This window comes from Scyliorhinus torazame, chromosome 3 (assembly GCF_047496885.1).
Source record: "Scyliorhinus torazame isolate Kashiwa2021f chromosome 3, sScyTor2.1, whole genome shotgun sequence".
In the NCBI taxonomy this organism is placed as follows: domain Eukaryota; kingdom Metazoa; phylum Chordata; class Chondrichthyes; order Carcharhiniformes; family Scyliorhinidae; genus Scyliorhinus; species Scyliorhinus torazame.
This window is the reverse complement of record NC_092709.1, coordinates 46586369-46605138: the sequence shown is the minus strand read 5'-3', so window position 1 is coordinate 46605138 and position 18770 is coordinate 46586369. Positions and strand designations below refer to the sequence as shown.

General features: G+C 46.5%; 1 protein-coding gene across 2 annotated transcripts; it reads left to right on the top strand.

Moving 5' to 3' along the window:
* The first annotated feature begins 2057 nt into the window (after positions 1-2057).
* Positions 2058-18500, top strand: ucp1 (uncoupling protein 1). 2 transcript variants are annotated; one of them, XM_072495622.1, is made up of 7 exons: positions 2058-2255; positions 3768-3917; positions 4180-4396; positions 5361-5558; positions 5648-5749; positions 13593-13773; positions 17774-18500. In XM_072495622.1, the coding sequence occupies exons 1-7, from the start codon at positions 2073-2075 to the stop codon at positions 17871-17873; spliced, it is 1131 nt and encodes a 376-aa protein (XP_072351723.1). In that variant the 5' UTR covers positions 2058-2072; the 3' UTR covers positions 17874-18500. The 2 variants fall into 2 exon arrangements, with proteins under 2 accessions (XP_072351723.1, XP_072351724.1); XM_072495623.1 differs by lacking the exon at positions 2058-2255 and adding an exon at positions 2799-2960.
* Positions 18501-18770: the final 270 nt, after the last annotated feature.

The window sequence follows — 18770 nt, the reverse complement described above, 5'->3', positions numbered from 1 at the left end:
AACAGCTCATCTGCAAGGCTGCGAACTCTGCTTCCAACATACACCTTGCACTGCTCGCCTACAGGGCGACTCCATTGTCCACTGACCTGTCTCCGGCTCAACTCCTGATGAACAGGGACCAGTGGACGATGCTTCCAGCCATACACCTGCCCAACCTGGATCACCTCCCAGTGCTGCAGAAGATGCAGTAGCTCAGAGACCCTCAAAAGCAGGGCTATGATGCCCATGCCAATGATTTGGCCGTGCTACCCCGGCAGACACTGTCAGGATCAAGATACTGGATGGTGGGTGGTCTGCCCAGGCTGTCATTGTTCGACAGGCCGCGCCCCGCTCTTATGTTGTACGTATGACTGATGGCTCCATCGTGCGAAGGAATCGATGGGCACAGCGTAAAGTTGCCTGCCCGCAACCACTTTTTCTTCCATTTCCATATGTTGAATTGCCACCTCCTGATACCTCGCACCATGAGGCCACCAGTCAGGCTTCCATCCCGCCTGTCAAGGCGCCGTCGTCCCCTCCGCCACCTCTCCGGCGGTCGACCAGGATCAGACGCAAGCCTCAGAGACTGGACTTGTGAACGTTTGTTTTGTTTGCTCTGTTCTGTTGTCCTCCATCAGTCACGTTAGACAGACTCATTCACATGTAAATACATTCACATACGCCAACAAAACATAAATAAAAAAGGGAAGATGTCATGATATGCAAACATGCAGCTAATGAACACATAGAATAGGACACGACCAATGAGCAGTCAGGACACTCAGGGGTGGTATCTCACTATAAAAGGGATGAGGCACTCACACCCCCGCCTCTTTCCACAGACCAACATCTACAGAGTGAGACAGGGTGTATCCTCAGCATCACACCCCAGCACGTGGCTTAGAGCAAGGCTGGTTCAGTTAGACTGAGTTACTACATTTAGATTAGCAGAGAGTCGAATTCATTGAGAACTGTGCTAATAGTTCAATAAAACACATTGAACTCACTTCAAAGTCTGGAGCATCTTTTACTCAAAACTGCATCAAGTGGCAGCTTGTGTTATTCCAAATTACATAACACAACACTGGTGCCTGTGTATTTACATTATGTACCTTGTGTTGCCCTATTAAGTTTTTTTTTCATGTGATTTCTTTTCAATGATCTGTTTGAGCTGCTCGCAGAAAAATGTTTTTCACTGTACTTTGGTACACGTGACAATAAACAAATCCAATCCAATTAGAAACTAGACTTTATTGTTTTATTTCTGGTTGGTATTGTAGTAATTTCCTTGGAGAGTGCCACCAGCTGTACTTTTTAAAACAGCTCATCTGTTATGCCCTGTAAAGTAAGCCTGGTGAGCTGGGCATAGGGGTTATTCTTGTTTTCTCTCTGTTACTCTGTCACTGTAATGCACGGTATTAAGCTGAATTTTAACCTGGGAGTTAGGTAAATTGACTGAGCAGGGCGGTAAAAGAAATATGTTCAAGGTTATAACCGGCCAGCGATTCAACAATCTTTCAGTTGCCGACCCGTGACTTTAAGTGACGGCAAAATGAGGCAGGCTGAATGCATCAGATTTGTCGTCTGCTTTTCACAGCCAACTTCCATCTCTACCTTCACCGAGATGTTGCGATTCGGGACTACGCACAATCTTGCTCCAAAGTTGTGGCTAGAAGTCTTTGCTTTGATTGCATAATCGTATTCTGCAAGCGCAGGCAATGCATCTGACTTGGGACTGAACTGACCTCTCTGGAAGCCCTTGACCAGCTCTCACCCAGGGTTTACAGTGTCAGGTCAGCGCTCAGCTGTTCCACCAGCGCTTTGAACCTTCAGGCGAGGAGCGTCAACGCGACCCCTCTTGTCTATTGGCCGTCCTGGGCCAGGCCCCCTTGGTTACTGGCTGCCCTGGAGCCGGCCTCTCGGAGCACTCCTCTGCTACTGGCTCTGCCGGTTCGAGCCCCCTCCTCTCCCGCCCGAATGGCAACAAAAGGCTGGCGACGCAGAGTGAGCGAGTGCGGGCGTCACCGAGGGAGTCACCCAGTCAATCCAATCGCCAGTGCACCTGAAGCCAATGCAGAAAACTGGTGCACAACATGCCACAAGATTGGAAATGTTGGCTCCATGTTTCGTTATTTTCCTTTGCATCGTTTCTTCCGTATGGCTTCCAGTTGGCCCGTTCTCCCTCTCGTTGCAACTTTAATGTGCAGCGGGGACAACTCTACTTTAACTTTAAGCATGTTTTGTGGCATGTTTTATTGCACGGCAATAACTATCAGGTGAAAGAAACAGGCGGACAGACCATAAACATGTTTAAGATAACTTATCTCAATGTTCTTAGTGCCATGCGAAGATTGGTTATTGCTGACAAATCAAGAGTTGCGGTTCTTCCTTGGCTGCAGTGAACCATTTTTGCGCGGGTCTACGAAAAAAAAAACCTTTCCACCTTTTGCAAAATGTTGACCGATTGCCAAGTCCTCCCAATTTAAATTGTTTTGGGGTTCTCATTCTCAGCAACAATGCTCACAGAAAATGTTTACTGGCAACATAAAGCATGTCACGTTCATCCCTGTGCGTCATGCAACGGCCCCATAATCACACGCTTTTTTCTGCTGGAGTGTGTTCTTTTATGGAGCCATGTCCCGGGGTACATAGGTAAATGTGCAACGGGGTGAAGGTTAGAATTACAAATTGCAGCCAAACTTCTTGTGAGTGTATTTGATGAAATAGCGCCGCAACGCTTAAAAATAGACAAATAGTGCGTGTGCAGGTAATCTGCCCACACCTCCTGTTTAGGAACGCCCAACCGTGCCTGTACTTTGGCTGCATCATTGGGTTATAAAAAGAACGGAATGCCCAGAGCTGTTACAAATTGAGCAACGACACAAAGTCCTGGTCATTCCAAGAAAAGACGATATGGGAGAGGGATTCCTCAGAGGATTACTCTTTATTGAACAGTGCAAGCAAGTACACCCCCACTGAAGGTAATGTTGAGAAGTTTCATCGCACTAGTCAGATATTTCTCATCTTAGCTTCCACTAAGATATAAACAATTGTACAATGTGTGTATTGCACTTCTTGATGTTGACTGATAGGTTTTTCAATTCCCAGTAATGTTTTTTCTTACCAATGTCTAAGTAGCGTGTGGGTAAAAATGCCCTCATGGACATAGAATTAGTTGCAAACGATTGACAAGCTAATAATGAACTCCGGGTGATCTGACGAGCCAAGTCAATGCCTGGTGTGGACTGCGAACTGTCAAGCTGGATCTCCATTCTTAGCCAGGGTTGCATTTGAGCCCAATACATAGGTACATAGGGTCTTGATCACTATCCAATCAGTGGCTCCAGCTAGAAAGTTTGCACGTGGGGACATTGACAAAGACCAATGTAGACTTGAGTTGATGGTGCCTTTGGTTGAGTAGCTTGCGTGCGTTCACTGTGTGAAGGAGGTGGCTGAGATTGTGGAACCAGACTCCAGCATACACCTATTTTTTCAGGAAAAGAGATGGGGTTGGGAATGGGGTGGTGCAGGCTACTAGTAGAGAAAATAAGGTGCCGGAGACCATCATGGGACAGGATTGTGCATTTGTGGTAAATCCCATAAGCGTCAATAGAGCAGCAAAAAATGGCATGGCACAATGTGAAATGGGGCAGAGTCTGTTCATAAATGTTAAAAAAGAATTTGTAGCAAATAATGAACAAAATACACTATTATACGGATCATCTAAATTAAGAGAATTGCTACCTGAGCGGCACCGTCAACAATATGATTGCATTATTTCTTTCTAGCACTTTGCAAAGACTGTAGCCAAGATGGTTGGGCTAAAACCTTCAAGCATTCCCCCAACGCCTGGGGTGCGGTTCCTGAGCGCGGGCACAGCGGCCTGCATCGCTGACCTCATCACATTTCCCCTCGACACAGCTAAAGTCAGATTGCAGGTAACGACCGGGGAGCAACCCCAGAATAATTAGTCCTGTTCTCCCTCAACTATATTCTGAAACCCGGTGTTTCCACCAACTGTACAATATGTTTGGTTAAAAGACTGAACACGTGAATATATATTTTGAAGAGAATCAAAAGTGAAGGAATTTCACATTATTGAGAGTTAAAAAAGAGTCGAAACGTGCATCAGTTCTGCTCGCTTCTATTTTTGGAAGATTTTCTTGTGGCCCCGAGATTAAACTCAGCTTTGTGGTTTAGGTTCAAGGAGAGACCACAGGGTCCCCGGGGGCCGGAATTGCCAAAAGTATCAAATACCGCGGCGTTTGGGGGACAGTCAGCACAATAATCAAAACGGAGGGAGCGAGGAGTTTGTACAACGGGCTGGTGGCCGGACTGCAGAGGCAGATGAGCTTCGCTTCAATAAGAATCGGTCTCTATGACTCTGTGAAACAATTTTACACCAGAGGGAGTGACCGTGAGTACTGACTGACCGGCGGCAGCATCAGTTAAACACATGTTTGCAGTGTGCAAGTAATTCGAGGATGGTGCAGCGAATGTGTTGTGTGAGACAAGGGCCGGTTTAGAAGTCAATATCCTGCAAAGAAAGAAATGCAGTTGTTGTCTTCAGGATCGCTCCCCCCCCCCCCCCCCCCCCCCAGGGTGTCAATCTCAGGCGGATTGCCACTCTCGACGGATTTGCCCAGGCTGATGTCTCGTCCAACTTTCCTCACCTAGGCTGAAGGTGGTGGTGGTGGTGTGTGTGTGTTGGGGGAGGGGGGGGGGGCGGTCCTGTGTGTCTGGGGTGTCATGTGCGAGGCTGGGTCTGTTTTTTTAAAACTAGTTACTCTGGGTTTCGAAGTTTTTTTTTCCCCCTCTCAACTTTTTCAGAGTATCAGGGTACAACTGGCAGAACCATCCAAAGTTAGCGATTTATAAATCACTTCGGTCAGATGGTTCCCAGCCCAGCGCAATTGTCCAGAGGTAGTTGCCGCTTCCTGAGCGCTTCTGGCCAATTGCCGGGGAAACCCTTAGGTGGGAATTTCCGAGGGGGATTTCCCCAACGCATCATTGGGTTACCCTCGAAATGCCAGGCCGGGGAATCAGGAAGAATAAGAAATGCCTGTTCCTCCAGTTCAGTGATGCTTCAATAAATGCATGGATTATTGACAACTGGACATTATATAAAAGCAAAATACTGTGGCTGTTGGAAATCTGAAATAAAAACAGAAAATGCTGCATAAGCCTAGCAGATCTGACAGCATCTGTGGAGAGAATCCGGGTTAACGTTCTGAGTCCAAATGACCCTGCTACAGAACGATATCTGTTGAATAACACAAATATTTACCATAAAACAATTTGGAATGAAAGATGTTTTTTTTTACATAGTATGGTTTTGGCGTAATATGTGAAATACTGATGTAATGCCATCTCTCTCATAGATGCCAGTATGATGACCCGCCTCCTCGCAGGGTGTACTACGGGAGGACTGGCAGTAATACTGGCTCAGCCGACGGATGTGGTTAAAGTTCGTTTTCAGGCGCAAAGGAACCTCTGGGGTGCTCCAAAACGATACAATGGCACCTTCCAGGCCTATAAATCGATAGCAAAAGATGAAGGAGTTCGAGGGCTTTGGAAAGGTAGTGTGCAGCATTGATCCTACTGTCTCATCACAAATTCAGTGACGTTTCTGCTACATTAATCGCACCTTGTTTGTCATTGCTTATAGGAACATTTCCCAACATTACTCGAAATGCCATTGTCAACTGTTCAGAGCTCGTAACCTACGACATCATTAAAGAGACCATTCTGAGGAAAAAACTGTTAACAGGTGGGCTAACAGTCTTGGCCCTCTTGGCAACCACAATCTCAGATCCGTTTTTGCTTCTCACTGTGTTCTATATAGACAAAGATAAACATGCTTTTTGTGTCACATCGTAATGGGCTTGGCACCTGGCAAACTGAATCAGGAAGAAAGTGTTGGGCTCGGATGTGAGTTGACTAATTTTACCATGGGTAGTAACTTTGGGAAAAAGTGCCGTCTATCTACCCCTATTGTCATAGTGAACCCACTTTAATGCTAAAATAGCAAAATACTGCAGAAGCTGGAATCTGAAATAGAAACTGAGAAAGATGGAAAAGCTTAGCAGGTCTGGCAGCATCCTTAGGGAGAGAAAACAGAGTTAACATTTCGAGTCCACAGGATCCTCTCTCAGAACTAAAGAGAGGAAGAAAAGGGATTATAAATAAAAGAGGGTGGAACAGTGATTAGTAGGAGCTGGGAAAGATTGCAACAAAGATGTACCAAAACCTAAGAATAGATGGCCCGTTAGGGGAGGGAGGGTTTTTGCGTAGAAATAAAAACATGTTTGATATTAAGAGCTATAGAATATAAAAGTAAGGATATGTGGTAGTCACCACTGATGTATATATTGTATATATAGGATGTTGATATAGGTGCTTTACGGTAAGGCCCCTGTACTACAGGTACGGGGGTAGATCCCTGCCTGCTGGTTCCGCCCAGTAGGCGGAGTATAAATATGTGTGCTCCCAGTACAACAGCCATTTCGTCAGCTGCTGTACATATCTCAGTGTAATAAAGCCTTGATTACATCCTACTCTCGTCTTTGAGTAATTGATCGTGCATCAATTTATTACACTGAGTTTTTCAGAAGATGGACCTCCGCATCAAGCCGGATCGCCTGCAGCTGCATCCGCAAGCAGACAACGCCAAAAAGGACTTTGAACCATGGCTAGCCTGTTTTCAAGCGTACATCGGGTCTGCTCCAGACGAAATTCCAGAAGCACAGAAGCTCCAGATCCTTTACACGCGGCTGAGTTCCAACGTCTTTCCACTTGTCCAGGACCCACCGACCTACACAGAGGCCATGGCGTTACTGAAGGAAAACTACGCTCAGCGGACGAACACACTCTACGCCAGGCACCTTCTCTCCACGCGGCGTCAACTGCCCGGTGAGTCGATGGAAGAATTCTGGCGTGCCCTGCTCCCCCTAGTTAGAGACTGTGACTGTCAGGACATTTTGGCCACGGAACACTCGAATTTGCTAATGAGAGACGCATTTGTTACGGGCATAGAGTCTGACTACATCCGTGAGCGCCTCTTAGAGGGGGCCACGCTTGACCTTGCGGCAACTAAAAAACTAGCGCTTTCACTTACGGTCGCATCACTCAACATTTAGGCCTATGCCCCTGACCGTGTGGCCCACATCCACCGTGCATCGTGGACTCCGCAGACGGCCGCCCCATCATGGACCCCATGAGCGACCGCCCTCAGCCAATCCCACGCCTGTGCTGCGCGGCAGCCAACCAACCCAGCGGGGCCCAAATGCTACTTTTGTGGGCAGTCAAAACACCCCCGAAAGTGCTGCCCGGCGCGGAGCACCCTCTGCAAGGCCTGTGGCAAGAAGGGACATTTCGCTACAGTGTGCCAGGCCTGCTCAATCCCACTATTGTCCCGGCATCCCCCACGTGCAGCCAGTGGGCGCCGCCATCTTCCCCTCCTAGGACCATGTGCGGCCAGTGGACACCGCCATCTTGCCTGACTCGCAACACGTGCGGCCTGTGGGCGCCGCCATTTTGTTCCTCTCAGGACCAACGGGCGCCGCCATCTTGCTTCCCCCACGGCACGTGCGGCCCGTGGGCACCGCCATCTTACCCGACTCAGGACCCATGCCCGTCGGGCACCTCATCCGGCCGCTCATCGCTTGCAACCGCTAACAACCACCTGCGTCTCGCCTCGGTCACGATTGACCAGTCTCGACCCACAACCTCGCGACTGCTTCAACTAAAGTGAAGGTCAACGGGCACGAGACCTCCTGCCTGCCGGGAGCACTGAGAGCTTCATTCACCCCGATACAGTAAGGCGCTGCTCCCTCGCGGTACAACCCGCTAACCAGAGAATCTCCCCGGCCTCCGGGTCCCACTCCATGGCGAATGGGGGGGTACTGCATCGCCACTCTCACTGTCCAGGGCGTGGAGTTCAGCGGCTTCCGCCTCTACGTCCTCCCCAACCTCTGTGCTGCCTTGCGATTTGGCCTGGACTTCCAGTGCAACCTCCAGAGCCTAACCCTGAAATTCGGCGGGCCCCTACTACCTCTTACTGTGTGTGGCCTCGCGACCCTTAAGGTCGACCCACCATCCCTTTTTGCAAACCTAGCCCCGGATTGCAAACCCGTCGCCACCAAGAGCAGATGGTACAGCGCCCAGGACAGGACCTTCATCAGGTCTGAAGTCCAGCGGCTGCTTCAGGAAGGCATTATCAAGGCCAGCAACAGCCCCTGGAGAGCCCAAGTGGTAGTGGTCAAAACTGGGGAGAAAAACAGGATGGCCGTTGACTACAGTCAGACCATCAATTGGTACACACAGCTCGATGTGTACCCCCTCCCACGCATATCTGATATGGTCAATCAGATTGCACAGTACCGGGTCTTCTCGACAGTAGACCTGAAATCGGCCTACCACCAGCTCCCCATCCGCAAGGTGGACTGCCAATACACTGCGTTCGAGGCAGATGGCCGCCTTTACCAATTTCCTAGGGTTCCCTTCGGCATCACCAACAGGGTCTCGATCTTCCAACGGGGGATGGACCGAATGGTTGACCTGTACGGGCTGCGGGCCACTTTCCCGTACCTGGATAACATCATCATCTGCGGCCACGATCAGCAGGACCATGACGCCAACCTTGCCAAATTTCTCCACACCGTCACTCTCCTCAACCTCACGTATAACAAGGAGAAGTGCGTGTTCAGCTTGAACCGCTTAGCCATCCTCGGCTATGTGGTCCAGAACGGAGTTCTGGGGCCCGACCCCGATCGCATGCTCCCCCTCATGGAACTCTCCCTCCCCCACTGCCCCAATGCCCTCAAACGTTGCCTGGGGTTCTTTTCGTATTACGGCCAGTGGGTCCTAAACTATGCGGGCAAGGCCCGCCCACTCATTCAATCCACTGTTTTTCCTCTGATGGCCGAGGCTCACCAGGCCTTTAACTTTATCAAGGCCGACATCGCCAAGGCTGCGATGCACGCGGTCGACGAGACGCTCCCCTTCCAAATCGAGAGCGATGCATCAGACGTCGCTCTGCCCGCCACCCTCAACCGTGGCATTCTTTTTCCGCACCCTCCATGCCTCCGAAATTCGGCACTCCTCCATCGAAAAAGAGGCCCAAGCCATCGTTGAAGCTGTGCGGCATTGGAGGCATTACCTGGCTGGCAGGAGATTCACTCTCCTCACTGACCAACGGTCGGTTGCCTTCATGTTTAATAACACTCAGCGGGGTAAGATCAAAAACGATAAAATCTTGAGGTGGAGGATCGAGCTCTCCACCTACAAGTACGATATTTTGTGTTGCCCCGGTAAGCTCAATGAGCCCCCCGATGCCCTATCCCGAGGTACATGTGCCAACACACAAGTGGACCGACTCCAGACCCTGCACGACAACCTCTATCACCCAGGGGTCACACGTTTTTACCATTTCATCAAGGCCCGCAACCTGCCCTACTCCATCGAGGAAGTCAGGGCGATCACCAGAGACTGCCAGGTCTGCGCAGAATGTAAACTGCACTTCTACTGGCCAAACCGTGTGTGCCTGGTGAAGGCTTCCCGCCCCTTTGAACGCCTCAGCGTGGACTTCAAAGGGCCCCTCCCCTCCACCGACCGTAACACGTACTTTCTCAGTGTGGTTGATGAATATTCTCGATTCCCCTTTGCCGTCCCATGCCCCGACATGACGTCTGCCACCATCATCAAAGCCCTCAACACCATCTTCGCTCTGTTCGGTTCCGCCGCCTACGTCTACAGCGACCGGGGATCCTCATTCATGAGCGATGAGCTGCGCCAGTACCTGCTCAACAGGGGCATTGCCTCGAGCAGCGCGACCAGCTACAACCCCCGGGGAAACGGGCAGGTGGAGCGGGAGAATGGGATGGTCTGGAGGGCCATCCAGCTGGCCCCACGGTCCAGAAATCTCCCGGCCTCCCGCTGGCAGGAGGTCCTCCCCGACGCACTTCACTCCATTCGGTCGCTCCTGTGCACCGTGACTAATGAAACCCCCCCATGAACGTCTCTTTGCCTTCCCTAGGAAGTCCACCTCCGGGGTTTCGCTCCCGACATGGCTGGCAGCTCCAGGAGCCGTTCTCCTCCACAAGCACGTGCGGCTCCACAAGACGGACCCGTTGGTTGTGAGGGTACAGCTACTTCACGCCAATCCGCAGTACGCCTACGTAGCGTACCTGACGGCCGCCAAGACATAGTTGCCCTCAGGGACCTGGCACCAGCTGGTTCCTCACCCCCCCCGCCCCGGCGCCACCCACCCCTCCCCTGGCGCACCCCACCGCAGCCCCCGCCCCGGGACAATCCGTCCTCCCCTTGCTCACACCTGGGAATGAAGAGGATTTCGACACGCTCCCGGAGTCACCGAAGACCAAGCTGCCGCCGGAGTCGCCACCAGCACTGCGGCGCTCTCAATGACAGATCAAGGCACCGGACCGCCTGAATTTGTAATATTATCTGTACTTTTAAAACACAACTTTCTATATATAGTTCTCCACCACCCCTGCCGGACTCATTTTTTTTAACAGGGGGTGAATGTGGTAGTCACCACTGATGTATATATTGTAGATATAGGATGTTGATATAGGTTCTTTACGATAAGGCCCCTGTACTACAGGTACGGGGGTAGATCCCTGCCTGCTGGTTCCGCCCAGTAGGCGGAGTATAAATATGTGTGCTCCCAGTACAGCAGCCATTTCGTCAGTTGCTGTAGGAGGCCACACATCTCAGCGTAATAAAGCCTCGATTACATCCTACTCTCGTTTTTGTGTAATTGATCGTGCATCAGGATATAATGTTGGAATTGTATAAAACACTGGTGAGGCCACAACTAGAGTATTGTGTGCAGTTCTGGTCACCACATTACAGGAAGGATGGAGTGCAGAGGAGGTTTACAAGAATGGTACCAGAACTAGAAAGTGTAGCTACCAGGAGAGATTGGATAGGTTGAGGTTATTTTCCTCGGAACAAAGAAGGCTGAGGGGTGACTTGATTGAGGTGTACAAAATTATGAGGGGAAGAGATAGAGGGGACAAAATAAAATTGTTTCCCTTGGTGGTGAATTCTAGAAGCAGGGGGCACAGATTCAAGATAATTGGCAGAAGGTGTAGAGGGGACATGAGGAAGAACTTTTTTTATGTAGAGAGTAGTGGGAGCTTGGAATTTGCTGCCTGAGTTGGTGGTGGAGGCTGAGACCCTCAACTATTTTTTAAAGTACCTGGATCTGCATCTTAAGTGCTGTAAGTTACAAGGCTATGGACCGGTTGTGGGAAGGTGGGATTAGAAAGGGCACCTGGGTATCCTTGGGATAGCATGGACAAGATGGGTTGAATGACCTCCTTCTGTGCTGTAGGTTTTCTATGGCTCTAAAAAAGAAGGTAAAATGGAGGAGAAAGATCATAGACTAAAATTGTTGAACGCAAAATTTAACGCGGAATTCAGGATGTAATCATTGTTCTGGTCATTGAGAAATTTCAATGATATTCTGCCATTACTTAATTACATCAAAAAGATGAATCTACATTTTGGATTTGAATTGAAGGAACGGAAACTATGAAAGCTTTCACCAGACTAGTGACAAATGAACAGCGTATGCCTGCACACGTTTTGGCAGATTGACAGAAAATATCGGGAAAGCGGTGTAAGGCAGACGCCGCACCTTTTTTTTAAGTTCATAAGATACAGGAGCAGATTTAAGCCATTTGGCCCATCGAGTCTGCGCCGCCATTCGATCATGGCTGATCTCCTCCTGGTCTTAACGCCACCATTCTGCTCGTTCTCCATAACCTTTCAATCCATTACCAATTAAAAATCTGTCCAACTCCTCCTTAAATTTACTCACTGTCCCAACATCCACCGCACTCTCGGGTATTTTTCCAATATTGGCCTCATAAGTAGAGTCAATGCTCAGTCTTCAATGCCCTTACACTGTATTCTGCACATGTGCACGGAACCCCCAGCATAATTTGACTAATACCTGAGTTGAGGGAGGTTATTTTACCAGTAAGGGTTGGAAGGTGATCTTCTTGAAACATATAAGATCTTGAGTGGAATTGACAGGGTAGATGCTGAGAGGACATTTCCCCTTAAGGTAGAGACTAGAACTATGGGATACAGTTTAAAAAGAAAAGGTCTTCCATTTAAGATGGAGATAAGAAGAATATATTTCTTAGAGAATCGTAAATCTTTGGAAGTCTCTTTCCTGGAGATCAATGGAGGCAGAGTCATTGAATATTTTTAAGACAGAGGTAGGTAGATTCTTGACTAAGAAGGGAGTCAAAGGTTATTGTGGGTAGGTGGAATGTGGAGTTCAGGCTACAATCAGATTAGACATGTTCTTATGTGAACGGTGGAGCAGACTCAAGGGGCTGAATGCCTACTTCTGCTCCTAATTCGTATGTACTATGTTTGCAATTTGCAGAGTCATAGTTAGGCACTTTGGAAAGATAAGTATCTTTGGGATAAAACCAGGAGAAGGTGTGTATTTAAAATACTGAAAAAAGACAAGGAAAGGCACGTCTCCGCTGTTTAATAAAATAATAGATAAGAGAATGTTATCATAGGTAGAACTGAGAGCAGCCACCTAACTCCCTATTTATTGCTACGTGTGTTACTTGTAATTGACACTTAACCCATTTTCGCACTGCTGTAAAAAGGAATTAAACATTAGATGTGCTACAAAATTAATATCACATCAATATTACCAGCCAAATTTGCTTTCAGATTCGAGGCCATTCCCACTACCCAATCCCAAATGTGCCAGCTGGAACAAAACAGATAATATTTAGTATGAAGCAACAAAGAAAATGTGTTTGTCTGACTTGTGACTATAAATCTCATATTGGGATACTAATTGACGTGGTTTTTAGAAAATTTTCTTTCAGGCAAAGAACTTGTGCTTAAGAGCATGTACGTTGTTGCTCTTTTAAACATACATGATTTCTGGTATTTTATTAATAAGAAACCTTGATTCATAATGGAACAATAAGAACTAAGAATGGACCTGTTATAACCGGAATATACTGTGCAGGTGCGGCACGCGTTGTGAACTTCACATATGCGAAACGTTGGGAATTGAACATGTGCGGTGTGCGTTGGGAACTATGCATTGGGAACTTGCATCGTGCAGGAGCCTTGTGGGATTTCCCATTCGTGAAATCACGGCGGAGATCGATTAAAAAATGCAAATTTTGGAATTTGTCAGTTTTTGGAATTTCGGATAAAGGATGCTTACCCTGTAATATTTAGATCGTCCTTATATGTGAAGTCAGTGGATTGAATTATTCAGGTGTCAAAAAATTCAAATCTATATGTCATAACATTTCTACATCAAAACATAGAAGTTAGCTGACTACGATTTCACAGAGTCACAGAATTGTTATGGCGCAGAGGTCGGCCATTTGGTCCATCATGTCTGGAGCTGGAACTTGTGATGATGTGCTTTCACAAAGACATAATTTTGTATATTTCCAATGCCATAAAATCCTTATGAAAGACTTTAATTCCTTTCAATTGCTTACATGGGGGTACAAGTTGAAAATAAATTCATGCCTTCACTTGGACAGGTACAAACTCAGAAATTGATAATATCTTGTTGCAATTTTCAGATACCTTTCCGTGCCACTTCATCTCAGCCTTTGGTGCAGGCTTTTGTGCGACAGTAGCAGCTTCTCCTGTTGATGTAGTAAAGACAAGATACATGAACTCTGCCCCTGGGCACTACAAAAGTGCACTGAATTGTGCTTGGACCATGCTGGTTAGCGAAGGACCAACAGCCTTTTACAAAGGGTAACTTCATTTGATTCAACTTAATTGACAGTGAAGTATATCTACGTGTTATTGTTCTTTTCTTCCCCCTTTATCTGCTGATTTTGTTTCCTTCCTTATTGAGACCAGTTGTACAGGATCGTGTGAATGTAACCACTGAGTTTTTGTAGGCGATTCAACATGGAGGCATTGCAGCTGAACCTGATCCTGTCCATACCAGAGCTCCGTTCCTGGTGCTAGCGGGAACAGCTGGTCAGCTTCAGGAGTAGGAACCCTGGCTAATTTTCCTCTTCCCAGTCTGGAGGCATCGAGGTCCAGTTGGACTAACATTGCTGTTGGCCTGGCTGAGATAAACTCAGCACAGGCGAGGGATCAAGACCAGGGAAACCCTACTTTCTGGCTCAACCACTGGCCAGTTTAACCAGCTGAGAAACCAGAGGAATATTTACACATTAAAAATTCACTCTGGTTTTAAGCAAAGCAAGAGACATTTCAAATCCAAATCTAGTTTTTCCAATTCCAAAGATGAGAATTAAAAATTTTTTTTTTAGAATATCCAATTTATTTTTTCCAATTAAGGGGCAAATTAGCGTGGTCAATCCACCTAACCTACACATCTTTGGGTTGTGGGGGTGAAACCCACGCAAACACGGGGAGAATGTGCAAACTCCAGTGACCCAGAGTCGGGATCGAACCTGGGACCTCGGCGCCGTGAGGCAGCAATGCTAAGCACTGCGCCACCGTGCTGTCTTCAAAGATGAGAATTTTAACATGCTATCCCAATCACTTGCACAGATTAGATCTATCCATAGCTCCCTACCCACACCCCACCTGATATTACATGTCTAAGTATTCTTTCTTTCCTATTTTCTAAGAGGTTTCTTATCTCATTCCATATTCTCTCTTACATCACGTTGAATTTTAGTTTCATTAGAAGTCTTTCATGTGGAACTTGGTGAATAACTCACTGAAAGTTCAAATAAATGATAGACTAGTTAATTTTCTAACATTCAAAATAAAGCATAGGAGGGTTAGTTGGCAGGATTGTTCTCTTCTAAATCTATGCTGGTGTTTCTTACGATTTTGTTATACAAACATTTCTCCAGCCTGGTCCTTCCAACCTTTCATCATTTACAGAATAATAGACCTATTCTCTTTTGGTAGTTAGAACCATAGAATCATCCCTACAATGCAGAAAGAGGCCATTCGGCCCATTGTGTCTGCACCGACCCTCTGAAAGAGCACTCTACCTAGGCCCACTCCCCTGCCCTAACCCCGTAACCCTACCTAACCTGCACATCTTTGGACACTAAGGGGCAATTTAGCATTGCCGCTCCACCTAACCTGCACATCTTTGGATTATGGGAGGAAACCAGAGCACCCGGAGGAAACCCACGCGGGCACAGGGAGAGGGTGTGCAAACTCCACGCAGTCGCCCAAGGTTGGAATTGACCCTGGGTCCCTGGGTTGTAAGGCAGCAGTGCTAACCACAGTGCCACCATGCCACCAGTCTGCTTTCCATATGAAATATCAATACTTTGCCTGTTTCCAGTCCCTCCAAATCTGAAAAATGCTGAATAATTCTCCTGAAATAACCTCCTAGTATCCACCAGTACCTTAGAATGTATTTCATCTGATCAAAGGGATTTGCGACCCTCAATGTCTCAAGTAGCTCTGCCAACTCAGCTTTGAAAATCCTCAAGGATGCTGGAGCACAAGAATTGGGTAACAAGTTAGCACTACTAATAAATTATAAATTCTAAATTAATAAATTCCCGTACCAGCCTCCCCGAGCAGGCGCCGGAATGTGGCGACTAGGGGCTTTTCACAGTAACTTCATTTGAAGCCTACTTAATAAGCGATTTTCATTTTTTCATTTTCAAATTAACTCTGGTAAATAATCTACAAAATATGTATTATATGAACCATATGTCTTCTAATTTCTGTTTTTGAGATGTAACGTCTCTAATTGATCCTTTACAATATTAGGGACCTAAGTACGGAAATAGACCATTCAGGTCCTTGAGCTTGTTCCACTGTTCAGTTGAATCATGAAACAAACCTGTTGGACTTTAACCTGGTGTTATAAGACTTCGTACTGTGCTCACCCCAGTCCAATGCCGGCATCTCCACATCACAGTTGAATCATGACTGTGCTATAACTTAACACCCATATCTGCCATGGTTCTGTTAGTCTTAACGCCCCTGCCTGTGTAAAAGGATTTACAAGGACAATACTGGAAATGAGAGATTTGAATTATTAAGAAAGGCTGAACAAGCTGGGGCTCTTTTAACTAGAAAATAGAAAGCTGAGGATCTGACTTATTAGAGGTCACTAAAAGGAATTTACGATAGATGAGGAGAAGCTGTTTCCAGCTGTAGAGTATTCAAAACTAGGGGAAATTAATGTGAGAGCCACTGATAAATCCAGTGCGAAATTCAGGAGAAACATCGTTACCCTGTCAAATATTAGAATGGGGAATTTGCAACCACATGGAGTAGTTGAAGTGACTGGCATAGATGTATTTAAGGGGAAGCAAAATACAGGAAGGAGAAAGGAAAACAAGGATATGCTGAGAGGATCTTAAACACCAATATAAATCAGTTGAGCTGAATGACTTCTTTCTGTGCTATAATTTCTATGTCACAAACATCTAATAATAATAATCTTTATTAGTGTCACAAGTAGACTTACATTAACACTGCAATGAAGTTACTGTGAAAATCCCCTAGTCGCCACACTAAGGCACTGTTCGGGTACGTTGAGGGAGAATTCAGAATGTCAAATTCACCTAACAAGCATGTCTTTCGAGGCTTGTGGGAGGAAACCTGAGCATCCGTAGTAAACCCACGCAGACATGGGGGGAACGTGCAGACGCCACACAGACAGTAACCCAAGCCAAGAATCGAACCCGCATACCTGCCGCTGTGAAGCAACAGTTCTAACGTCGCCACCTAAAAGCAATCTTAATTGTGAAATTTTCAAAATACTTAGACTGGAATTTTCCGACCCTTCCTGCTGAAGGTGGCCCCCCACCCTTTTTGGAGAAAGCGCCAGATTTCCAGATACAAGACCATATTTAATATTTTTATCTCGGCCCATTTCTAGGTTCCTCTTCATATATCTACTATTCTTTCTAATTTATTTTAGCAATTTGCTACATTTCTCCCTGCATTGTTTCATTTCTATTTGCCAGCAGGCTTTGTATATTTGCTTCTTTCTCCTATTTTCTATTGCCTCATCCATTCATTTTAGAAGGACTCTTACTTAGCTTGCATGTCATAGAATCCCTACAGTGCAGAAGGAGACCATTCGGCCCATTAAGTATGCACTGACCCTCCGAAAGGGCACTCCACTCAGGCCCACTCCCCTGCCCGATCACCTAACCTACACACCTTTGAACGCTAAGGGGCAATTTATCATGGTCAGTCCACCTAACCTGCACATCTTTGGACTGTGGGAGAAATCCGGAGCACCCGGAGGAAACCCAAGCAGACACGGGGAGAACGTATAAACTCCACACAGTCGGGCAACACAGTGGCACAGTAGTTAGCCTGCTGCCTCAAGGCACCGAGGTCCCAGGTTCGATCCCAGCTCTGGGTCACTGTCCATTTGGAGTTTGCACATTCCCCCTGTGTTTGCGTGGGTTTCTCCCCCACAACCCAAAGATGTGCAGGGTAGGTGGATTGGCCATGCTAAATTGACACTTAACTGGAAAAAAAAAATGAATTGGGCACTCTAAATTTATAAAGAAAAACTCCACAGTCACCCAAGGTCGAAATTGAACTTGGATCCCTGTGAGACAGCAATGCTAACCACTATAATTTTGGAAATTCAACATTATTGTTCCAAAAGCATCCAATTAACCATGAATTCAAATTATACCAACATAGTATCTCTATCCTTATCATGCTTGGTGAATGAGAGACCTGTAGCAGCCATTTATTACTAATCCTCGTTCTTTCTCCCACTACATGCTGAATACTCTGCATTCACTATAAATGTTCATTTCTCTTGTAGGTTTCTTCCCTCTTATCTGCGCCTTGGGAGCTGGAACGTGCTAATGTTTGTGACATATGAGCAGCTGAAAAGGGCAATGATGATGTACAGAGAAAGTTAGGATTGTGCCATATGCTTCCCTGATGTTGGCCACACAAGCTGGATCATACAACGACTGCTCTCCAATGCCAAGTCTGCATTATGGACACAAGAACTTATATTATGAATGTGATCATTTTCAAATGGGATTATTTTGTATGAAATGAGACTCCATGAACAGCATGCCAATGATTGAATGCTATTGCATTTCAAAATCTGGTGATATTCATTACATCTTTTAAAACACATTCGGGACAAATGTTTTTAACCAGTATATGAAAAGTCAAAACGAAGCACTTTATTTTCATAGGATACGCTGTGTAAAACAACTAATACCGTCTGATGGAGTTTGTATTTTAAAAGAATATACTGCTGAGTAACATGCACTTTATTGCTAAGATTTAGCATCTTCAAGCCTAAGGAAAAAATTAATGTTCAAATAGTTTGTTTTGAAAAGTTAATTTCAATCCAGTTCGTTGGCAAATGCCATTAGTTTTCGTTGGACCTCAAGCAGCCTTAAATCAATAAATATTTTATTTGTCAGTATTTTTACAAAATCAGTTTTAATAGAAGCATAATTTACAATATACTAAATGCATCTTTTGTGTTATATTTGGTGAGATGGAATAAATTATAACACCCCAGTAAACGTTGTTAGCATTGCCGTTTACTGTAATTATTCACCTAGGTTATACAACCTTATATAAGGCCTTCTCAACCTTGCCCCTTGCCTGTGGTGTGATGATCCTTAGGTTGAATCACCACCAGTAAAAGTTGATGGGGGAGGAGGACCAGCCCCCCCCCCTTCCCATCGAGCTGGATGGGGCCCACTGATCATCCGGGCGAAACCACGGGGGAATGAGCCACCACGAGCAGCGATACTATGTGTTCATAGCTATCGGGTGAAGGAGGGGGTCCT

Bases quoted from the DNA above. Each gene is read 5' to 3' on its own strand.
- ucp1 (XM_072495622.1), top strand. From the start codon at position 2,073: ATGCCACAAGATTGGAAATGTTGGCTCCATGTTTCGTTATTTTCCTTT. The intron at 4,397-5,360 runs GTGAGTACTGAC...TCTCTCTCATAG, and splicing joins TTACACCAGAGGGAGTGACC to ATGCCAGTATGATGACCCGC. The intron at 5,750-13,592 runs GTGGGCTAACAG...TGCAATTTTCAG, and splicing joins GAGGAAAAAACTGTTAACAG to ATACCTTTCCGTGCCACTTC.